The 17,406-nt window shown below is 41.0% G+C and overlaps 1 protein-coding gene and 1 long non-coding RNA gene across 2 annotated transcripts; one reads left to right on the forward strand and one right to left on the reverse strand.

Annotated features, from left to right (window-relative positions):
- Nucleotides 1–1,087: 1,087 nt before the first annotated feature.
- Nucleotides 1,088–2,388, reverse strand: LOC124658236. The gene is made up of 2 exons (XR_006989085.1): nt 2,279–2,388; nt 1,088–1,369 (listed from the first exon to the last, which is right to left on the reverse strand). It is a non-coding gene; the product is annotated as an uncharacterized LOC124658236 (long non-coding RNA).
- Nucleotides 2,389–10,675: 8,287 nt separating this feature from the next.
- LOC124655986 (DNA polymerase epsilon subunit B-like) lies at nt 10,676–15,486 on the forward strand. Its single transcript, XM_047194804.1, has 13 exons — nt 10,676–10,847; nt 10,945–11,125; nt 11,773–11,926; nt 12,059–12,190; nt 12,471–12,548; nt 12,634–12,738; nt 12,828–12,908; nt 13,001–13,131; nt 13,229–13,323; nt 13,746–13,845; nt 14,835–14,949; nt 15,034–15,144; nt 15,340–15,486. Exons 1-13 carry the CDS (start codon nt 10,676–10,678, stop codon nt 15,484–15,486), a joined length of 1,602 nt encoding a protein of 533 aa, XP_047050760.1.
- Nucleotides 15,487–17,406: the final 1,920 nt, after the last annotated feature.

Genomic DNA, 17,406 nt, shown 5'->3' on the forward strand with positions numbered 1-17,406 from the left:
AGCACCATGTAAGATTATATATGTTCTAGATCAGAAACGATGTTGTACACATAAAAGAAAATTTGTTCGGGCCCTGAATTTCACTGGTAGGTTGGGGTCGCATCCTTGCATACCCGTTTGCCCACACATAATACATTGAAGTCATGTATATATCTCTTATATGTTCATTCTATGTTTGTTGGATGATACATGAGGATCTGATGCCTTTCTTGTCCATAAAACTTTCAAAATTACAGATGAAGTTCTTTCTTCCTAAAAAAACAAGGTGACTATGACATGCTTCATCAGACTAAGGGTCAAATCAGAACAATGGAGCTGGTCAGTGGTGCAATGGCTAGCTGCCAAGGTATAAAGTTTGATGCTGAGGTATGGTATGTCACATTTGTCCACTAAAATTTAAAATAGAATTATACATGATTCTAACCCTAAATCAGTGTACTTTCCTTGAAGGTGTCACACCGAATACAGATACTCAACTTCCTGGGACTTTTTCTGCGGGAGTGTGCAACAAAGGTATTACTGAAATCCTAAATCATAGTACTTTCCTTGAAGGTGTCACACCATGGTCATCGGTTTTAAGAAACATGTCAAATAGCAAGACCTCATTTTTTTTTGAAACTTTATCAGCAGGAGAGGCTCCTACTGCTTCATTTTATTAAAAAATGGCTAAAAGCCTTTTACATCATATATACAACACACCCCTGATCGGGGATACAGGTTTTAAGGCACTGGGATGCCCTAAGGGTTCTGGTAAGAAAGATTTTAACTTAAGGGAGATCTTGGTTAACAGGTCTTTGATTATCCCCTGGTGGCTCTCCTTGGCGCGGCATGTGAGGGTGTTGAGGTCTTGGGACGGGAGAGCTGTCTTTGCCATGATCACATGCTAGGTGCTTCCCCATCGAAGTAAGCCCTGTTCCTCACTTTCCAAATGTTCCAAGCACCAAGGATAAGCACCTCAGATGGTTAATTCAAAAAATATTTGGAAGTACCAGTGAGAATCAATACATTTAAACATAAGGAGAACTCGCCAAATTGTGCAGTTTGGCAAGAAGTCCCTCGCCAAATAAATTTAGCACACATGTATGTATTTTATAGAAAATTGAATAGGTCATAAATGAGCGTAACATCAACCTGATCACATATTCAGCTAAGATTTCATAAATACAATGGTGCTATATTATGTTGTAGAAATATAGGGGTTCTCAAGTATGTTTCTAAACTGGTCTCACTAAAGGCTAGACTTAACTTCTATCATTCTTTTTGTTCTTCTCCACATTAACCCATTAACCGATCTGCACAGTGATGACGGAGTGGCCAAAATAAAAATGAGTGCTAGATAGTAGATAGCATCATGTCATGTTTCTCCGAGCTGCAAAAAAATTAAAAGAAATTTTGTGAGAACGGTCTATCAAAAATCAGAGCACATAATTATATAAGATTCTAGAAAACATTTTGATGAAATCAGAAATAGAAGATTAAATCTTTGTTTCGCTTGGACGAATTAACGAAAAGAAAACCCATAGCATAATTAAAATGAAGCACAATATATTCATGTGGATGACATCCAAAGAAATAATGTGGTGCTTAGTAGGACCAAATAATAGCTATTATCTCTCAAAATAATTAGCTGAATATAATGGCTAAAAAGATAAGAGACCAGAGGTTGGATTATTAAGAAAGCTCAATGGTGGATGCAAGCACCACTCACAACGACAACATAACATTTAAGTAGGTAATGGTACAAGCTTAAGAAACCCTACCATGCATTAGTGATAGAAAGATACAATGTAGCAGCAATTATCGCGACCCTAGGCCAAATAGCAGAAACTATATATAACTTGAATTGATCGAGTGAAGCCTTATCTTATCTATTCTTAAAATATCACCAAAAATACTAAGTCAATATTTTACTGGAAAACTGCCAACACTATTTTACCTTAGTACATAAACAGACCTCCTAAGAATTGATAACTTTGTAGTCCAAAGCATGCGAATGACACAAGAGTAACACCGATGGCCAACTCGTAATCTATAACACAATACTCCTACGCAGAATTGGAATTAGGCTGGAACAAGTAGTATACATATTTAGGCTCAAAACCCAAGTAGTATACATTTAGAGAAACCAAATAAAACACAACACAATGGCAAGAAAAGCATAGATTGCATGTCAGTTTGTGGCACTCAATGTTTTCAGTCGCTCTTTGCATGCGGTAGATGATAATAAAATAATTTTAAAAAGGTAGCCCTAACAGTTACAAATAGGAAGGGGCATTACAGAAGCAACGCTGCCTGTCAGCGGGACTGCATACTAAAACTCAGATAGATACAGTTACATGCATTTACACTGTTCCGTCCACCCAAACTGCCCAAACTCAAATAGCCACAACACCTGCATTTACATGTAAAAAAGTTATCAAACTTGAATACAAATACTTCTTATCCTGAGCTCGGCAACGCATTTTCGAACCAAAATACAAAACCTGAATGCAGATACTTCAAACAATACTATGATGCATCTACTATATACATAACCATAATAAATAAATAGAACATTATTTCAAAAATAATATTATCTGAGAATGCGCCTATGATGGTTCCTTTGATTGGAGCGGCAATCTCATTACATCCCATATATAGGGGTGAACTTCTCCACCTTGCAACTTGTAAATATAGGACACTACAAACAAGAAATATAAAACAAAGTGCATTAGAACAAAAAAAGTACAATTAGCTCAAATAGATGCATATGCGTGAGTTAATACCGAGTTAATACCCCTGCCAGGTAATGCTGGTTGTTTCAGGAAAGGGCACACCTTAATCTAAATTAATAATTCCAACGAAAAGAGGTTTTATTGTGCACTGCAGTAAATATAAAAGTAATCCATTCCCGACTAAGCCTTTGAACATGATAGCTTATTCCTGACCAGCGAATAGAAAATAACCTTTCTCTATAGAGCCATAATTTATCCCGAAACATGAAAACCACATATTAGATAGCATGCACACTTCTAAATGTTGCAGAAACTTAAAGTCTGCAAATATAAAAAATACAATTCAACTCTTATGTGAACATATCGCCAAACAGAACATCAGTTTGTGAAGATTATTAAATGTATTCTTGTGAGTTTTGAGCATGTAAGTGTCTGTAGCATGTAATTGGTAAAATCATTAGCCGGCACAAAGGAGCACCTGAACCAAAAAAAACATTAGATACCAACCAATAAGAAATTCTTCCACTAAATACACCTGAACCAGAATGACAAAGGGTAAAATTAGTGGACATGAACCATACCAAATTTTTCTATAGAAATCAGCTAGCAGGGTGGGAAGAGAGGCACGCCTTGGTCATGGCCGGCTGAATCGGCTCGGCTTCAAACCAGCAAGAGAATCATGGGAACCAATCTCGACCACAAAGAAATGTGTTGCAGTTACCTAGATATCATACCGTTTTTTACATAAATCAATCACAAAGAAAAGTGATGCATATATATTTCAGAGTCAATATTGAACACATAAGTACTTTGCAGATATCTAGATATCATACCTTCCTTTTGAACAAACCACCAACAGCACAAAATAAAAGTCAGGCTTCTCCTTGGACATCTAAGTAAAGACATGTACATATATATCAGGTACATGAGAGTTTGGTGCTCTAATTGCAAGAGATGCTGAAAGATATCCATGCACAAATAATTAGAGTTGTAGGCTTGCAATATTTGAAACACATGTAAACTAACCTCAGGAAAACACATTTAGTAGTAGCCTAAGAAAGACAAAACATGCTAAGCACCCAGGCATAACAATTGTCATGAAAACTCATGAAAATACAAGATATCTAGGAATGTTCAAAAGAAAGTGTTCATCTACGGATGCAGCTGAGAGCAGAATTGAACCCAAGAAAGCAACGGAAGACAATTAAACATCTATCATCACAACAAAGGAGTGATGAATAAGATTCTTACTATCAATTTGTGGACATCAGACTTATCAGCCTTCTGAACGATCATCTAAAATGATCAAAGAACTAAATTAAGAGAGATGTAGGCAAGTGGAGAATACGTAATGACCTACTGCCAACATCTGCAACTTCAAGTACAAATGTTGCTCAATAATAAATAGGCCACACAAAGCATAATGTTCTGTCATTTTTAGTAGAACTATGTTTACTATCGTATGAATTTAGAACAGCCAGAGGATAATATTGATGCCTCACTACAGTCTAATAATTAGTCATCATGACAATCTAAAGCCTATATTCTGATTTCCAGGTTAAGACTGGGCAAAGCAAAATGAAACACGAGTACACGAAAAATGGTTCAGTGTAAAAAGGTAAGTATTATATTACTAAGCAGAGCTGCTCCTCATGCATAAGCTTAATTGGATCATTTTTTGATAAAATTTACCTCAAAAGATAGAAATAAAATTGGAATAGGATCCATGATACATAGATATGAAAGAAACCAATGTAAGGAGATCACAATGCCATCGCGTGTCACCCGCAACCTCCGAAAACCAAATGGGAACATAGCAGCTAGCACCCTGCAAAAACTGAGATGTGAGTTGACTACCTAAAAAACTCGAATCATACAACAACAGTTATAGCACTAAATCTGTTCGATGTAACTAATTCAATCAGCTGGTAGTTTTTAATTATCAAGCACAGCCATTGGATGCTTAGTTTAAAGTAAACTCATCCTGGAAGCAGTGCATGACCAAGAGACATATTGCTGGATTTTCATATTTCTAGAAGCAATGTTGACCATAGAAATAGGGTCCATATTGCTGGATTCCTGAAATAGTGGCCGCGGCATATGATTACGACTTCTTGGAGGATCGCCTAATGGTGAAAATGCAGCATGCACCACACCAACTTAACACCATTAGGAGATTCAGCACCTGGATTTCCAGATCTATATCACATACATACAACAATCCCTGCATACACCCACCATCGTATTAAAATTTAAGGCCAAACAATTTTATAAATTAGTATATCCGTACCAGACCTAATTATAAGCTAATACATATGGAAAGTTTAGTAAACCCAACATCTAAATTCATAGTTAAGTGCTCCCATTGAAGCAAACATCATTGAAATCGTAAAATTTTCTTGGCAATAGCAAGACAACCAAGCAAAGCTGCAGGGATAAGGGCATCGAGAGTGAACTAAGAGAGAGACCTGAGATCAAGTTTAGGCTCTGCCTCCTCAACATGAGGATGAAGGTGCCGAAAAGAGTGCTGAGGCGATGCGAGATCGACGGGGAGAGGCTCCTCCTGTTGAACAACATTGAAGGTCTCGTCGGCGACGACGAAACGCCATGGAGGGTTCCAAGATAAAGGGGATCCACGTAAGGGGGAGAGGAGAAAGAGAGGAACCTAATGCTGGTGGTGTGACCAGCCCACCTCCGGCGGCTGGAGCACATGATCCTCCTCGCCATCGCCATTGCCGTCCGCCAGGCCACCTCCGGCGGCTGGTGCGCGAGCTCCTCCTCGCAGCAGTCACCACTCCTTCTCCCTCCTAGGCTCACCTCTTCCTCTCGGCTCCTTGGTGGCGCTGGTTCCCTTTGCCTCTCAGTCATAGAGAAGACCGGCGGAGGAGAAGGAGGGGATTGGGGGAGAGGTGGGGCGGGGATTGGGGGAGAGGTGGGGCGGGGATTGGGGAGAGACGATGGCAGCAGATTGGGGGCGGGCGCGAGCGTGAGGGGGCAGGAGTGGATGGCGGCTAGGGTTTTCTGGTGGGAGCTCGTTTTTATATGGTGAAGCGAAAAAAAATGACGGTCAAGATTTACCATCCGGTAAGATCCAACGGACACGAGGCTCAAATCGCTGTGAGTTCCCCTATAGGGGGCATCATATATACCTTTAGATGTGTGTGCCCCGGGTGGAGATGAGGAGCTCGAAGGATTCTTTAAGGCTGGTCTTTTAGACTGCTCAGAGCAATTCCAATAGTATAGCCAACTGCTGGCTATAACAAGATGTCATATCATTTGTAATCATCATATAGCTAACATGTATAATAGTTGGCTATAAGAATGAAGCATTTTATTAACATATGGCCCACCTTTCACTCTCACAAAGTGCCTAGGAGCACGTGCAAGAGCTGGCTATTGCATAGTAGCCCACCTCCATTCTCTCTCCTCTTCTCTCTCCTCCAACTCATCTAAAATATATTATTTAATGTCTTATAGTCAGCAGACTGGACTCTATTGTACTTGCTCTCATAGTGGGAGTAACATAGCTAGTAACATCACACATCTCAATGCATTTTGGTGACATGGCATGCTAATAAATGAAGAAAGAGAGTGAGGTGGTAACTAGCTATGTTACCATAACATCACACACCTCAAGGAAAGATGAGTCTACAACATAATAAATGATACAATGCATGACACCACATATAAGTTGCTACCCACTATGAAGGTAATAATCTAGACTAGTAACATAGACATATGTTACTAGTTTAAGTTACTCTCCACTATGACCAGCCTTAGATCGGCGAGTTTGTGCGCTTAAATGATATATGTGAAGCCAGAGGCATTAATATCACTTTGGCAGCTTCGGAGCTCTCTTAGTATCAATGTCAACATCTTTCGTATAGCCACCAGACACTAGCCAGAATTCACAAAGAAAACATCTCGTAGCAACGCACAAGCATTCAACTAGTGATAGTAACATATTAATAGTTACTAATAATATTGGTCTTCTATGCACGTGCACAATTACTAGGTGGATGATAAATTAGATCGCTGACATCATTTTTTTAGCACAACGTCCAGCCACTTTATTAAATCATAACAAGTTTGGGGATACACGCGCCCTCAGGGGATCAACAAGCTAGACATATTGGCCTCCTCGCATGGATGACACTAGACGAGCTAACTCATGAGTCTCATTATTAGACCTACGATTCTCGTGAACGACGATTGCTTCAGCAAAGGCCGCCACACCGATCTTTACCTGATATGGTATACTTGCTAATCACTAGTAGAAACAAGGGCTTTCATTCTGTCTTGGAAAGATCTTTTGCACCGGATTTGGCACGAACTGGTGCTAAATGGGTCATCAGCACCGGTCCGTGCGGTCTGGACGTCCAGGGGGCATTAGCACCGGTTCGTGTGGGACCTTTAGCACCGGTTCGTAACACGAATCGGTGCTAAAAGTTTTTCTGGTCCCCACGCACCTCCACCCCCCCTGGATCGCCTTTTTTAAAACTGTAAAATAGAAAAGAAAGTGATAGAAAATTTTAAAAATAAAATCTTTTGAGATTCCTGTATGTTACACAACCTACTATTAGGGAAAATTAACAAATTTGAATTTCAATTTCTTTTAGATTCTTAAAATTCCAAATGAAAATATGAAAGCAGCAAGATTTTAGTTTTTTCTAGAAATTTAGGATTTTATATATTTTTTATTTTTCAAAATTAAATTAATAATTGCATCATGCATAAAGATTACACTCTGAAAATTATAAGTTTTTCAAAATTTCAGGTTTTAGGTTTGGCAAAAAAATTTAAAAATTGAAAATAATTAAAAATAATACAAATTATAAAGTTAATGTTTATTTATTTAGTCTAGATTATTATTATATCATTACTTTTGTTTATTAAAAGAATTATTTGAAATTCGAACAATAAAGAAATATGACATCTACCGATATGTTAATAGGATTGATATGATACTACTATCACATACATGCGCGTTTGAGATAATTTCTGGCAGAACTTTCTTAAGCCTGTTCGCCAAAACCTTTGATGCAATCTTATAGATTACATTGCATAAACTAATAGGACGAAACTGACCCAACTCCTCTCGCTTCAGCAGCTTTTGAATTAATACTATAAATATTTTGTTAAAGGCTATCGGGTCATCAACACCATTTAGAACCCTTAAAACAACACTAGAGGTTTCCTCTCCTCATAGACCCCAATGGCGCTGAAAGAAGTGTGCTGGTAAATCATCTGGCCTAGGGGTTTTGTCGGAAACATCTGAAAGAGGGCTTCCTTAACTTCACTTGCCTTGATAGAAGCGACCATGCCCTCATTCATATGTGAAGTGACATGTTGAGACATCGCATCTAGGACAACATCTATGTCCTCTTTCCCTTCTGACTTGTAAAGATCACGGTAAAAATCATTAGTCAAGACGGCCATCTCAGTCAAGTCGCCATTCTGTTTCCTCAAGCTGTTGATATTATTTCTCTTCTTTCTTTAACTAACTCTTAAGCTTCATTTCACCTGTCTAGGTGTTGTGAAAAGCCTCTGAAAGTCACAGGTCTTAGAGCAGGTCTAACAGACCCCGTAAAAGGGGCAAACCCGTATAATAACCGCCGATTTGAGGGTTTCGGCTCTACCCGGCCGTCTAGCACGCCCCGTAAAAACGGCCCCCGCATCGTTTTTTGCTGTTTTCGAGTACGGGGCGGGTCGTCGCCCCCTACTTGTGCGGAGTGGGAGCGGGGATAGTGGGCAAAACCAGTATCCCAATTCCGAAAGCGCGCGCGGACATTTCAGTTCCCCCCACCCATTTTCCCCCGTGCGCCGCCGCCGCCACCCGCGCGCCGCCGCCGGAATCCGTCAGATCCGCGCCCCTCCGCCGTCCGCCGAGCCGCGTCGAGCTGCGTCGACGCCCGCCGCACCTCCGCCGCACCCCGCCGAAGTTCCGCGTCCCTCCGCGCGCGCCGCCCGCCCTCCCGCCGTGGTCTTCTCCGCCGTTTGTCGCCGGTGAGTATTCCGCCGCGTTCTTCTTCGTTGCCGCCGGTAAATTGGTCGGATTTGGGGCTGATGTATGGTACACCGTGGTAGATGGCTTCGGAGGATGTGCACATGGCGGATTTGGACGCGACGTCGACCGATTGGTCGTCGTCGGATTCCGACGATTCGGACATCGACGAGTTACTCAACGACGACGAGACGGAGATGATGCTGCTCCTGTTCGGCTTGAAGCAAACGGAGGACCGCATGAAGCTGCTCGGATCGGCGGAAAGGATCCGTGATGGGGCGTATGTGCATTCCGCGGAACCGCGCGCTCGGCCACGAACAGACTGATGCAAGATTATTTCGCCGAGGTACCGACCTATCCTCCCCGCCTCTTCCGTAGACGGTACCGAATGCGTAGGTCTTTGTTCGAGAGAATCGTCAAAGATTGCGAGGCAAATTGCAATTATTTCAAGCAAAGAAGAAATGCTGCCCAAGTCATGGGATTTAGCCCATATCAAAAAAATTCTGCCGCCATGAGGGTTATTGCATACGGTATACCAGCAGATTATACCGATGAGTACCTTCGCATTGGTGTGCAAACAACCACGGATTGCGTGCGTATGTTTGCCAAGATGGTGATCAAGTTGTATGGAGAGAAGTATCTCCGAGCTCCAAATGAGGATGATACAAAAAGGCTCATGGAGATCAATGAAAAGAGGGGGTGGCCGGGGATGCTTGGTAGTTTGGATTGCATGCATTGGACATGGAAAAATTGTCCAAAAGCATGGCATGGAATGTATTGTGGCAAAAGCCGTGATGCTACCATTGTTCTTGAAGCTATGGCCTCTCAAGACTTATGGATTTGGCATGCTTTTTTTGGATTGCCGGGGACACTCAACGACATCAACATCTTGAATAGATCCCCTTTGTTTGCAAGACTAGTTAAGGGTGAAGCTCCACCTTGTAACTACAAAGTTATGAACAATGAGTACACCATGGGGTACTATCTCACAGATGGTATTTACCCTAACTATGCAACCCTTGTCAAGTCCATAAAAGAGAAAAAGGACAGGGCTTTGACAAGAAAGGAAGCTTGCTTCACCAGAAATCAAGAGGCATGCCGCAAAGATATTGAGAGAGCTTTTGGTGTCTTGCAAGCAAGGTTTGCAATTGTCCGGGGTCCTGCTAGGTTTTGGGACAAGGAAACTCTTGTTGATGTCATGACATGTTGTGTGATTCTTCACAACATGATCATTGAAGATGAAAGAGGTTTAAACTTGCCATGTTTCTATGACAATGTTGGCACCCGAGTGCAGCCCGAGAGGAACGCTGATCGGATTGAAACTTTTCTTGCAGCTCATCGAGGTATTGAAAATGCCGAGACTCATCACCAGCTCACCCAAGATTTGATTGATCACCATTGGCAGTTGCATGGCCAATGATTTATTACATTCATTTCCCATTGTTGTATGTGTGAAACATTCATTTTCTATTTGTTGTATGTGTGAAACATTTGTTATTTGTTTAATTCTTCCATTAGAACATTTGTTGACATTTCCGAAAAACATTATTGTAATAATTATGACGATTATTGTGTGATGTAAAACATTTATTTTATCTGAATGGTGTGTTGGTTCTAATATGCAATTTGTCAAAAAACCCTGTTTTCAGGGGTTGAAAACTCGGACGAGCTAGCAGACCCCGTATCCCCACCCCTATTTTACGGGGTCTGCTAGCTCGTCCGAGTTTTCGGCCGATGAAAAGTAAATACAGGGCCCTCTACTCGCATTTTAAGGGGCGAAAAAATACGGGACCTGTTAGACATGCTCTTATGGAAGCGCAGGATTAGGCCCAAACTTGCCACTGGCGGATAGCCGGCCTGGCACGGAGTCGCCATGTATCCCGCCACTTTCCCCAAATCTAAGCCACATTTCCCGCCACGCCACTCCCTGCTCTGCTCTCCCCTCCCCTCGTCTCCCATGGCGGCGCCGTCGGCAGCCATGCGCAAGAAGCTGCAGCGCAAGTTCCGGCTGCGGGGCTTCACCCTCAAGGTCGACGCCCTCGAGGAGGCCGCCGCCTTCCTCGACCGCTTCCCCGACGCCGAGGACGACGCGCTCGACCTCCTCCTCGACGAGCTCGACAAAGAGCCGCGTAACTACTCCCCCCCACCCCCACCCCATTTTGGCTTTATTTTACGGTTGGTTGTGACCCTGTGCGCGTCTACTCGTTGATTTGTGGGTGCGCGCAGTGAAATCATCTATACTGGATCGGGACGCTGTCCGGCGTGTGGTGTCCCTGCTCGTCGAGGCGGAGGAGGCGGTCGACGCGGCGTCTCCGGCGGCCACCAGCGCCCGGTCGGCACTGCGGGTGGTTGACTCGTTCGTCGTGCCCCGCTTCCACTACGACCCAATCAAGAAAGTGTTCTACGAGTATGTACACCTCCACTTCCTTTTAGATCTGGAGAGACTTGAGAATTTGGTCTTTCTTTTGACCTTTTCGTGTTGAACTGAACCATGGTTGAATGTTGCGACAAGGGTATTTATTCACCACTTGACTCGCCTAAATCTTGAATGGATATTGACGAGGGATTGCTAATTTCCAGAGTGAATGCATAGTTTCACTGGAGCTTGCCTTTTTCGTTCTTCTAAATTAACTGTTTTTTTCTGAATGTTTGAAATAGATGTGTCAAACGTGCCTTACTTCTTTCTGGAATGATATTCTGCTTAAGTGTAGTTCGTCAATTGTAATAAAAAGGGCCGTGAGCATCATTTTGATCCATACGCGAGGGGTTTCAACCTCCTTTTTGATTTTTTTTTTGTATAGTTCGTCAGTTTGTTAGCCCAGCCATCTTGTAATCAATTCGTTTCTTTTTAAGAGCTGCAATATAATTCAGTACGACACATATGTTTACCTTTGATGCTTAACTAGAACACATGCCTGGGTAAAAAATCTTGTCTGTATGTTCTAAGAATGGCTTAACCATTTATCTCACGGAAAAGCGGGAATCATCGATTATAATGGTCTTTTTGATCTTATGTTTGTTGATGCTATATGCTCGATTATGATGTGTATATAGGCATACTGGAAGATTATCCATCCATGGAGAAGCTGGAGATAAAGCTGCCCTTTACAGGGACAGATATCAAGTGCTGCTTCAGAGGCTCGCTCGTGATAAATATTTCTCGAGGCCAGCTTTTGAGACTGTTATGACTGAAAGTGATAGTTGTGAGGTATTTCTCTTAATTTATGTTGTGTTTCTACTCCCAATAACTCTATTCCAACACTTTGGGATTTCTCCCCCCTTCAATTTTTTTCTTAGTTTTTTGTTTATGAAATGATATTCAATTTTCCTTTTCATGTAGATAACTTCTATACAATCTTTAATTGGGTGCACTGGACGGAGATGGATTATGGGAGTCATATCACAATTGGAGGAACGCCAATTTTACTTGGAAGATCTTACTGGAGCAGTGCCAATTGACTTAGCAAATGCAATATCCTTAAAACTGTTACCATGTTAACTACATATGAATATATGAAAATAAATATTAATGTATTTGCTGTGCTAAAATTGGAAATGTTTCTCAACTTTAAAGTTTGTTTGTTCACAGTTTCCAGGTTAATGAAAAGAAATCCTTCCATTTTACAAGTGCTTACTAATTAGTACTAATCATATTTGCATCAGTGACCCATATGTCATTTGAGCATTTTGTTTGAACTATATGGATTTATGCTTATCCAGAGAAGCACATCTCTTTCCTTAACATATAACACAAAATCACTTCAGGTTTCTTTGTTGAAAACACTGTAATTGTAGCAGAAGGGGAACTGCTTTCGAATGGCATTTTCCAGGTCTGGATTCTCATGTACCAGAAAATTATTAGTTTTCTTTTTGTATTATCCTCTTGAATATGTTTTTTTTCCCAATCATCTACAGGTCAATACATGTGGGTTTCCTCCCTTAGAGGACAGAGAGGCATCACTTTCACTCCTTATGGGACTTGATTTCTTTGGTGGAGGTGTCATACCAACTGAAGAAACAGTAAGTCTGTAATTGCGTTCTACATGTTAGTAATAGGTCTTGCCGAAAACGTCTTTACTGATGATATTTGTTACCTTTGTATTAAACAGCTAAGACTATCGTCACTAGAAAATAAGGCTGTGAATGACATGTTCGTCATACTTTCTGATGTTTGGCTGGACAATCCTGAGGTATTTATGTTTGGTATTATTTCCTTGCTTTATGCAACTTTTTTGTCTAGTCATACTCTCAGGATGTGCATATGTGTTACCTCGTAGAGTAGACTATGGAGAAGTTAGGCGTTGTCCTTGATGGCTATGAAAGTGTGGAAGTGGTTCCTTCTCTGTTTGTTTTAATGGGAAATTTCTGCTCTCAGCCCTGCAATCTGGCATTTAGTTCATTTGAAGAACTCAGGTGTGACTATCGTGTTTCATGAGAGATGATCAAAATTTGTGCTAGGCATTTTGTATTCCAATCGAAGGCAATACCTTAATCATGTAGCTTTGTTTAGATTGCAGTTTGGGAAGCTTGGTGAGATGATCGCAGCTCGAACTAGGTTAAAGGAACATAGTCGTTTCTTATTCATTCCTGGTCCTGACGATGCAGGTACTTCCAATACTAAATGATATGCTTTTATCTGATAACTCATATCTGCATGTAGGGTTTCCTACAGTATGCGATTCGTATCGTTCAGTAATGAATTAAATCTCACTTGGCCTATTTTTTATATTCACTTATTATTATTATCCATCTATCCCAAATTAATTGACTCAGTTTTATATAGATACACATGTATCTAGACACTAAAACGTGTCTAGATACATGCGTATTTATACAGAGTTGAGTCAATTAAATTAGAATGGAGGGAGTATTATTTTCTTGCTAGTTTAAACCAAGGAACGGCTTCTGTAATAGCATATGGAAATGAGGTTGTTGGCCATAAATACTGCCAGCTTACTTTCCATAGTAGCAGATATTTCCTTGTTTCTCGTATACATCATTCTTCTTACATGGTAGTAAATTTGCAGGACCTTCGAAAGCTCTCCCAAGGTGTGCACTCCCGAAATATCTAATTGAAGAACTTCAGAAGCACATCCCAAATGCTATATTTGTAAGCAACCCTTGCAGGTTCGACACGAAAGCAATGCCTTGTATCATTATCTAAAAATTCCATATGTTAAACATTTATTGATAGGGATATATAAATATATAATCACCCATGCAAAGACAGGGATCTATTTTTTGGGGGTTCAAATTATAAAACAAGTATGTAGCTGATTAAAATCAATAACACCTTGAACAGGGATGGGTGATGCTACTGTTTTCTTTGTGCTGTAAATTCTGTGCTACATGTGACTCTGATTCCAAATTCTAGTCTTTTTGGACATTGATATGATCTCCATGGCGACCTTTGACGATCAATTCTATGAAAGTATGTTACACATCATGAAAGTATATTTCATGATGGATTAATATCAATTCAATACTGTGTATGTTCGTAATTATTTCTACACGGATGGTCAAATTTAAACATATTGACTGCCATGATTCTAAAAAGACCCACTGGGAGGTTCATCCAATTGTCTTCACTGTGACTTGGTTCAGTTTTAGCATAAAGGTTACCATTTGTGTGCTGTAGTTATTGCGACGATCCATACAGCAAGCATCTGTACAAAATTGCATGATCATGATGCACAATGACAATACGTACATAAAGACGCTTAACATGCATGCCCATACTGGCCTACCGATGTGCATACTATGGAACCATGTTTTTTAGTAGGCATCTAACATCATAATGCATGTTGCACGCAATATTTTGTTTGTAGTAGAGCTCTCTCTGTACCAGACACCATCTTCATTTGGTCTATTTTTCCAAATGTGCCTGATTTATCTTCACGGTTATTCATTGAGGCACTGACATTTCGTTTAAGTCCTGGAAAATGCTTCATGCACTTGTTACCCACTGAAACTACTATGTAGCGATAGATAATCAAGGAACATATACCAATCTATGGCATCATTCCATACTAACTTATCATGATGAAGACAAGATTAACTTCCAGACCTACCAATTATCATACGTTCTATCTCCAATAAAATAATTGATTTTCCAGGGTGAAGTTTTATACACAAGAAATCGTGTTTTTTCGGCAAGATCTCCTTTACAGGATGCGGCGGTCATGTCTGATTCCACCAACAACGGAAGAAACAAGCGACCCATTTGAACATGCAAGTTAATTAACTTCTATTAATTATTTTAGTCAGAATGTATGCTGCTGACTGTTCGTAAACTAACCAATCCTTTTTGTTCAGCTAGTAGCAACTATCACCCACCAGAGTCATCTGTGTCCATTGCCTCTTACAGTCCAACCTATCATATGGAACTATGATCATTGCCTTCGGCTGTATCCAACTCCTCACACGGTATGTAATTGCACATACTTTATGCACACCTTGAAATGTTTTCTGACTGTTATCTCACGAATATGCTTCGGTGCCAATTCATTTGTTCAACATGCACAAAAGCATAACTATACTTATGTAACTATCATCGATCCACAACACTATCAACAAAAGTTTGGCAGGTCTTGTGCTAATACTTGTTTAAATCTTCTTCAGATAGTATTGGGTGACAAGAGTGAGCAGAAGGCCTTCAAATATACAGGAATCACTTGTTTCAATCCTGGTTCTTTTGCCAATGACAGCACTTTCGCAGCATACCGTCCTTGCACTAAGGAGGTTGAGCTTTCTGCATTAGAAAGCTAATGCGGAAAGCGAGGCAAATGGAACCTGGAACGTGTAACACCCAACTTGGGGTCCAAACCTTTGATGAGCTGCCTATCGCCACTGTATATCAGCCATCAGGATTGATATATGACTTTAGACATTTAAATTAAGGAGGCATCATGCAAGCATTAACAAGGAAGACATAGCGATGGCATGCATGGATGGAGTCAGTGCTATGTCTCTGGTGGAACTGATGCTGACATCTCGTGGTAGGGGTCACAGATTTGTAGAATCTGATTGCTGTGGACCTTGTGGTCTTGGTGTAACAATGATTTTCGTATGTCTTTTTCCAGCTATGCTTTGCTGAAGTCGCAGAGCGGATCTCAGTCTTGTAATCTGTACATGTAACTGTTTCCATTATTTGAAACCAAGTTAATAGAATTGTGCTTTCAGTTATTGTCCAGAATTATTACTCTGTAAAGAATGCATTGCCCAGGTTTGTTAACTTGAACCTGATTAATTATACAAGAATGCACAGGAAATTTGGTTGACATTTTTGTGGGGAGAAAATGTGTTCTACTTACAAGTTGGGCTCTACTTAATTCTACCGACTTGGTGTGTTGGTGATGTAGTTGATGACCAAGACATCTCAAAGTAACCAAGGCGATCAAATTTTGAAAGAAGAAATCATGCTTTAGCTTTTGGATCGGGCGTGTTTATGCTGAATTCCATCTTTCTGAACACAGGTTATCAGTGTGTTTCCAGGTTTTCGAGCACTGTAGTATGGTACACCACAGGTTTTCAGTTTTCACGAAGGAAAACCCCCGGGGGATGGGTCGCGCGTCATCCTCTGGCTCCATCGTTCGTCCATGTGCTTCATCTCAAATAAAGGATTACCATCCGCGAGAGTGTTGATTACTTTCACATGTAAAACGGTATATATTTTTTTGAGGTAAAAGACAGTTATTTTACATAAATTAAAATAGATCAAATTATTTGGAAGATCATATACATCATACATAGCCATAATTTTCCCCGCATAAAAAAACGTTGCCTTAATTGTAGGTCCTTTTTTTTTAGTTTTGGTGCAGCACTCGACATGATTCCATTCATTAGTCCATTATATAGTCCTTCCTCCTTCGCCCAGATGGGGCCATGGAGGAGCATCTTTATTACTCCTTTTGTCGCATAAAACATGTCAAAAGTTTATCTAAATTCAGACGTATCTAGATATTATTTAGTGACTAGATACATTAAAATTTAGATAATTTTTTGACATATTTCATGGGACGGAGGTAGTATTTAAGTTCAGGTGCTCGTTTGATTTATGTATGCCTCATGGACTTGTTTATTCAGGGTGAATTTTCTTATTATTTCTTGTTGCATTCCACGATCAAGGAAGGCCGTTGCATTTGTAATTTTGGATCAACTCGACGCAGTGGGAACCTTTGCGTACGATCTCTCGTTGCTAGGTTTGATTGAATCTTCACGCGAGATAGCTGCTCAAATGGAACTTGTAGGGGCTCCCACGACGGGTGGGTGAAGTGCAAGGATTATGGTTGCCCTGTCCCCACTGGTTATTGGTCCCAAATGTATGCACGCACACTACTCCACCCAAACGAGACCTTAGGGCATCTCCAACGCGGCGATCCATCCCGCGCCCGCGCGTCCGGATGGATCGAAACGGACAAAACCGTGGCCTAGCGCGCGGACCCATCCAAAAAACAGATGGCCGCGGCGTCCGGGACGACCCAAACCCGGCCCAAATCTGAGACGAGTTTGCATGGCCGCGGACGCCGATGGCTGGCCGCTCGCGTCCGCCCTTGTCCACCCCTGGCCCGCGTGTCATAGACATAAATAATTTTTTTAATTAAAAAGTACCCATTACATTTTTTTTAGTCTACAACTTCTATCGTAATACGTACGGGGCCGGCGGCCTCGCCGGCAACTCCTCGCCGG

Source organism: Lolium rigidum, chromosome 5 (assembly GCF_022539505.1).
Source record: "Lolium rigidum isolate FL_2022 chromosome 5, APGP_CSIRO_Lrig_0.1, whole genome shotgun sequence".
NCBI lineage: Eukaryota > Viridiplantae > Streptophyta > Magnoliopsida > Poales > Poaceae > Lolium > Lolium rigidum.

Coding starts and splice junctions, on each gene's coding strand:
- LOC124655986 (XM_047194804.1), top strand. CDS start 10,676: ATGGCGGCGCCGTCGGCAGCCATGCGCAAGAAGCTGCAGCGCAAGTTC. Junction 12,909..13,000: donor TTTGGCTGGACAATCCTGAG/GTATTTATGTTT, acceptor CTCGTAGAGTAG/ACTATGGAGAAGTTAGGCGT. Junction 13,324..13,745: donor TCCTGGTCCTGACGATGCAG/GTACTTCCAATA, acceptor GTAAATTTGCAG/GACCTTCGAAAGCTCTCCCA.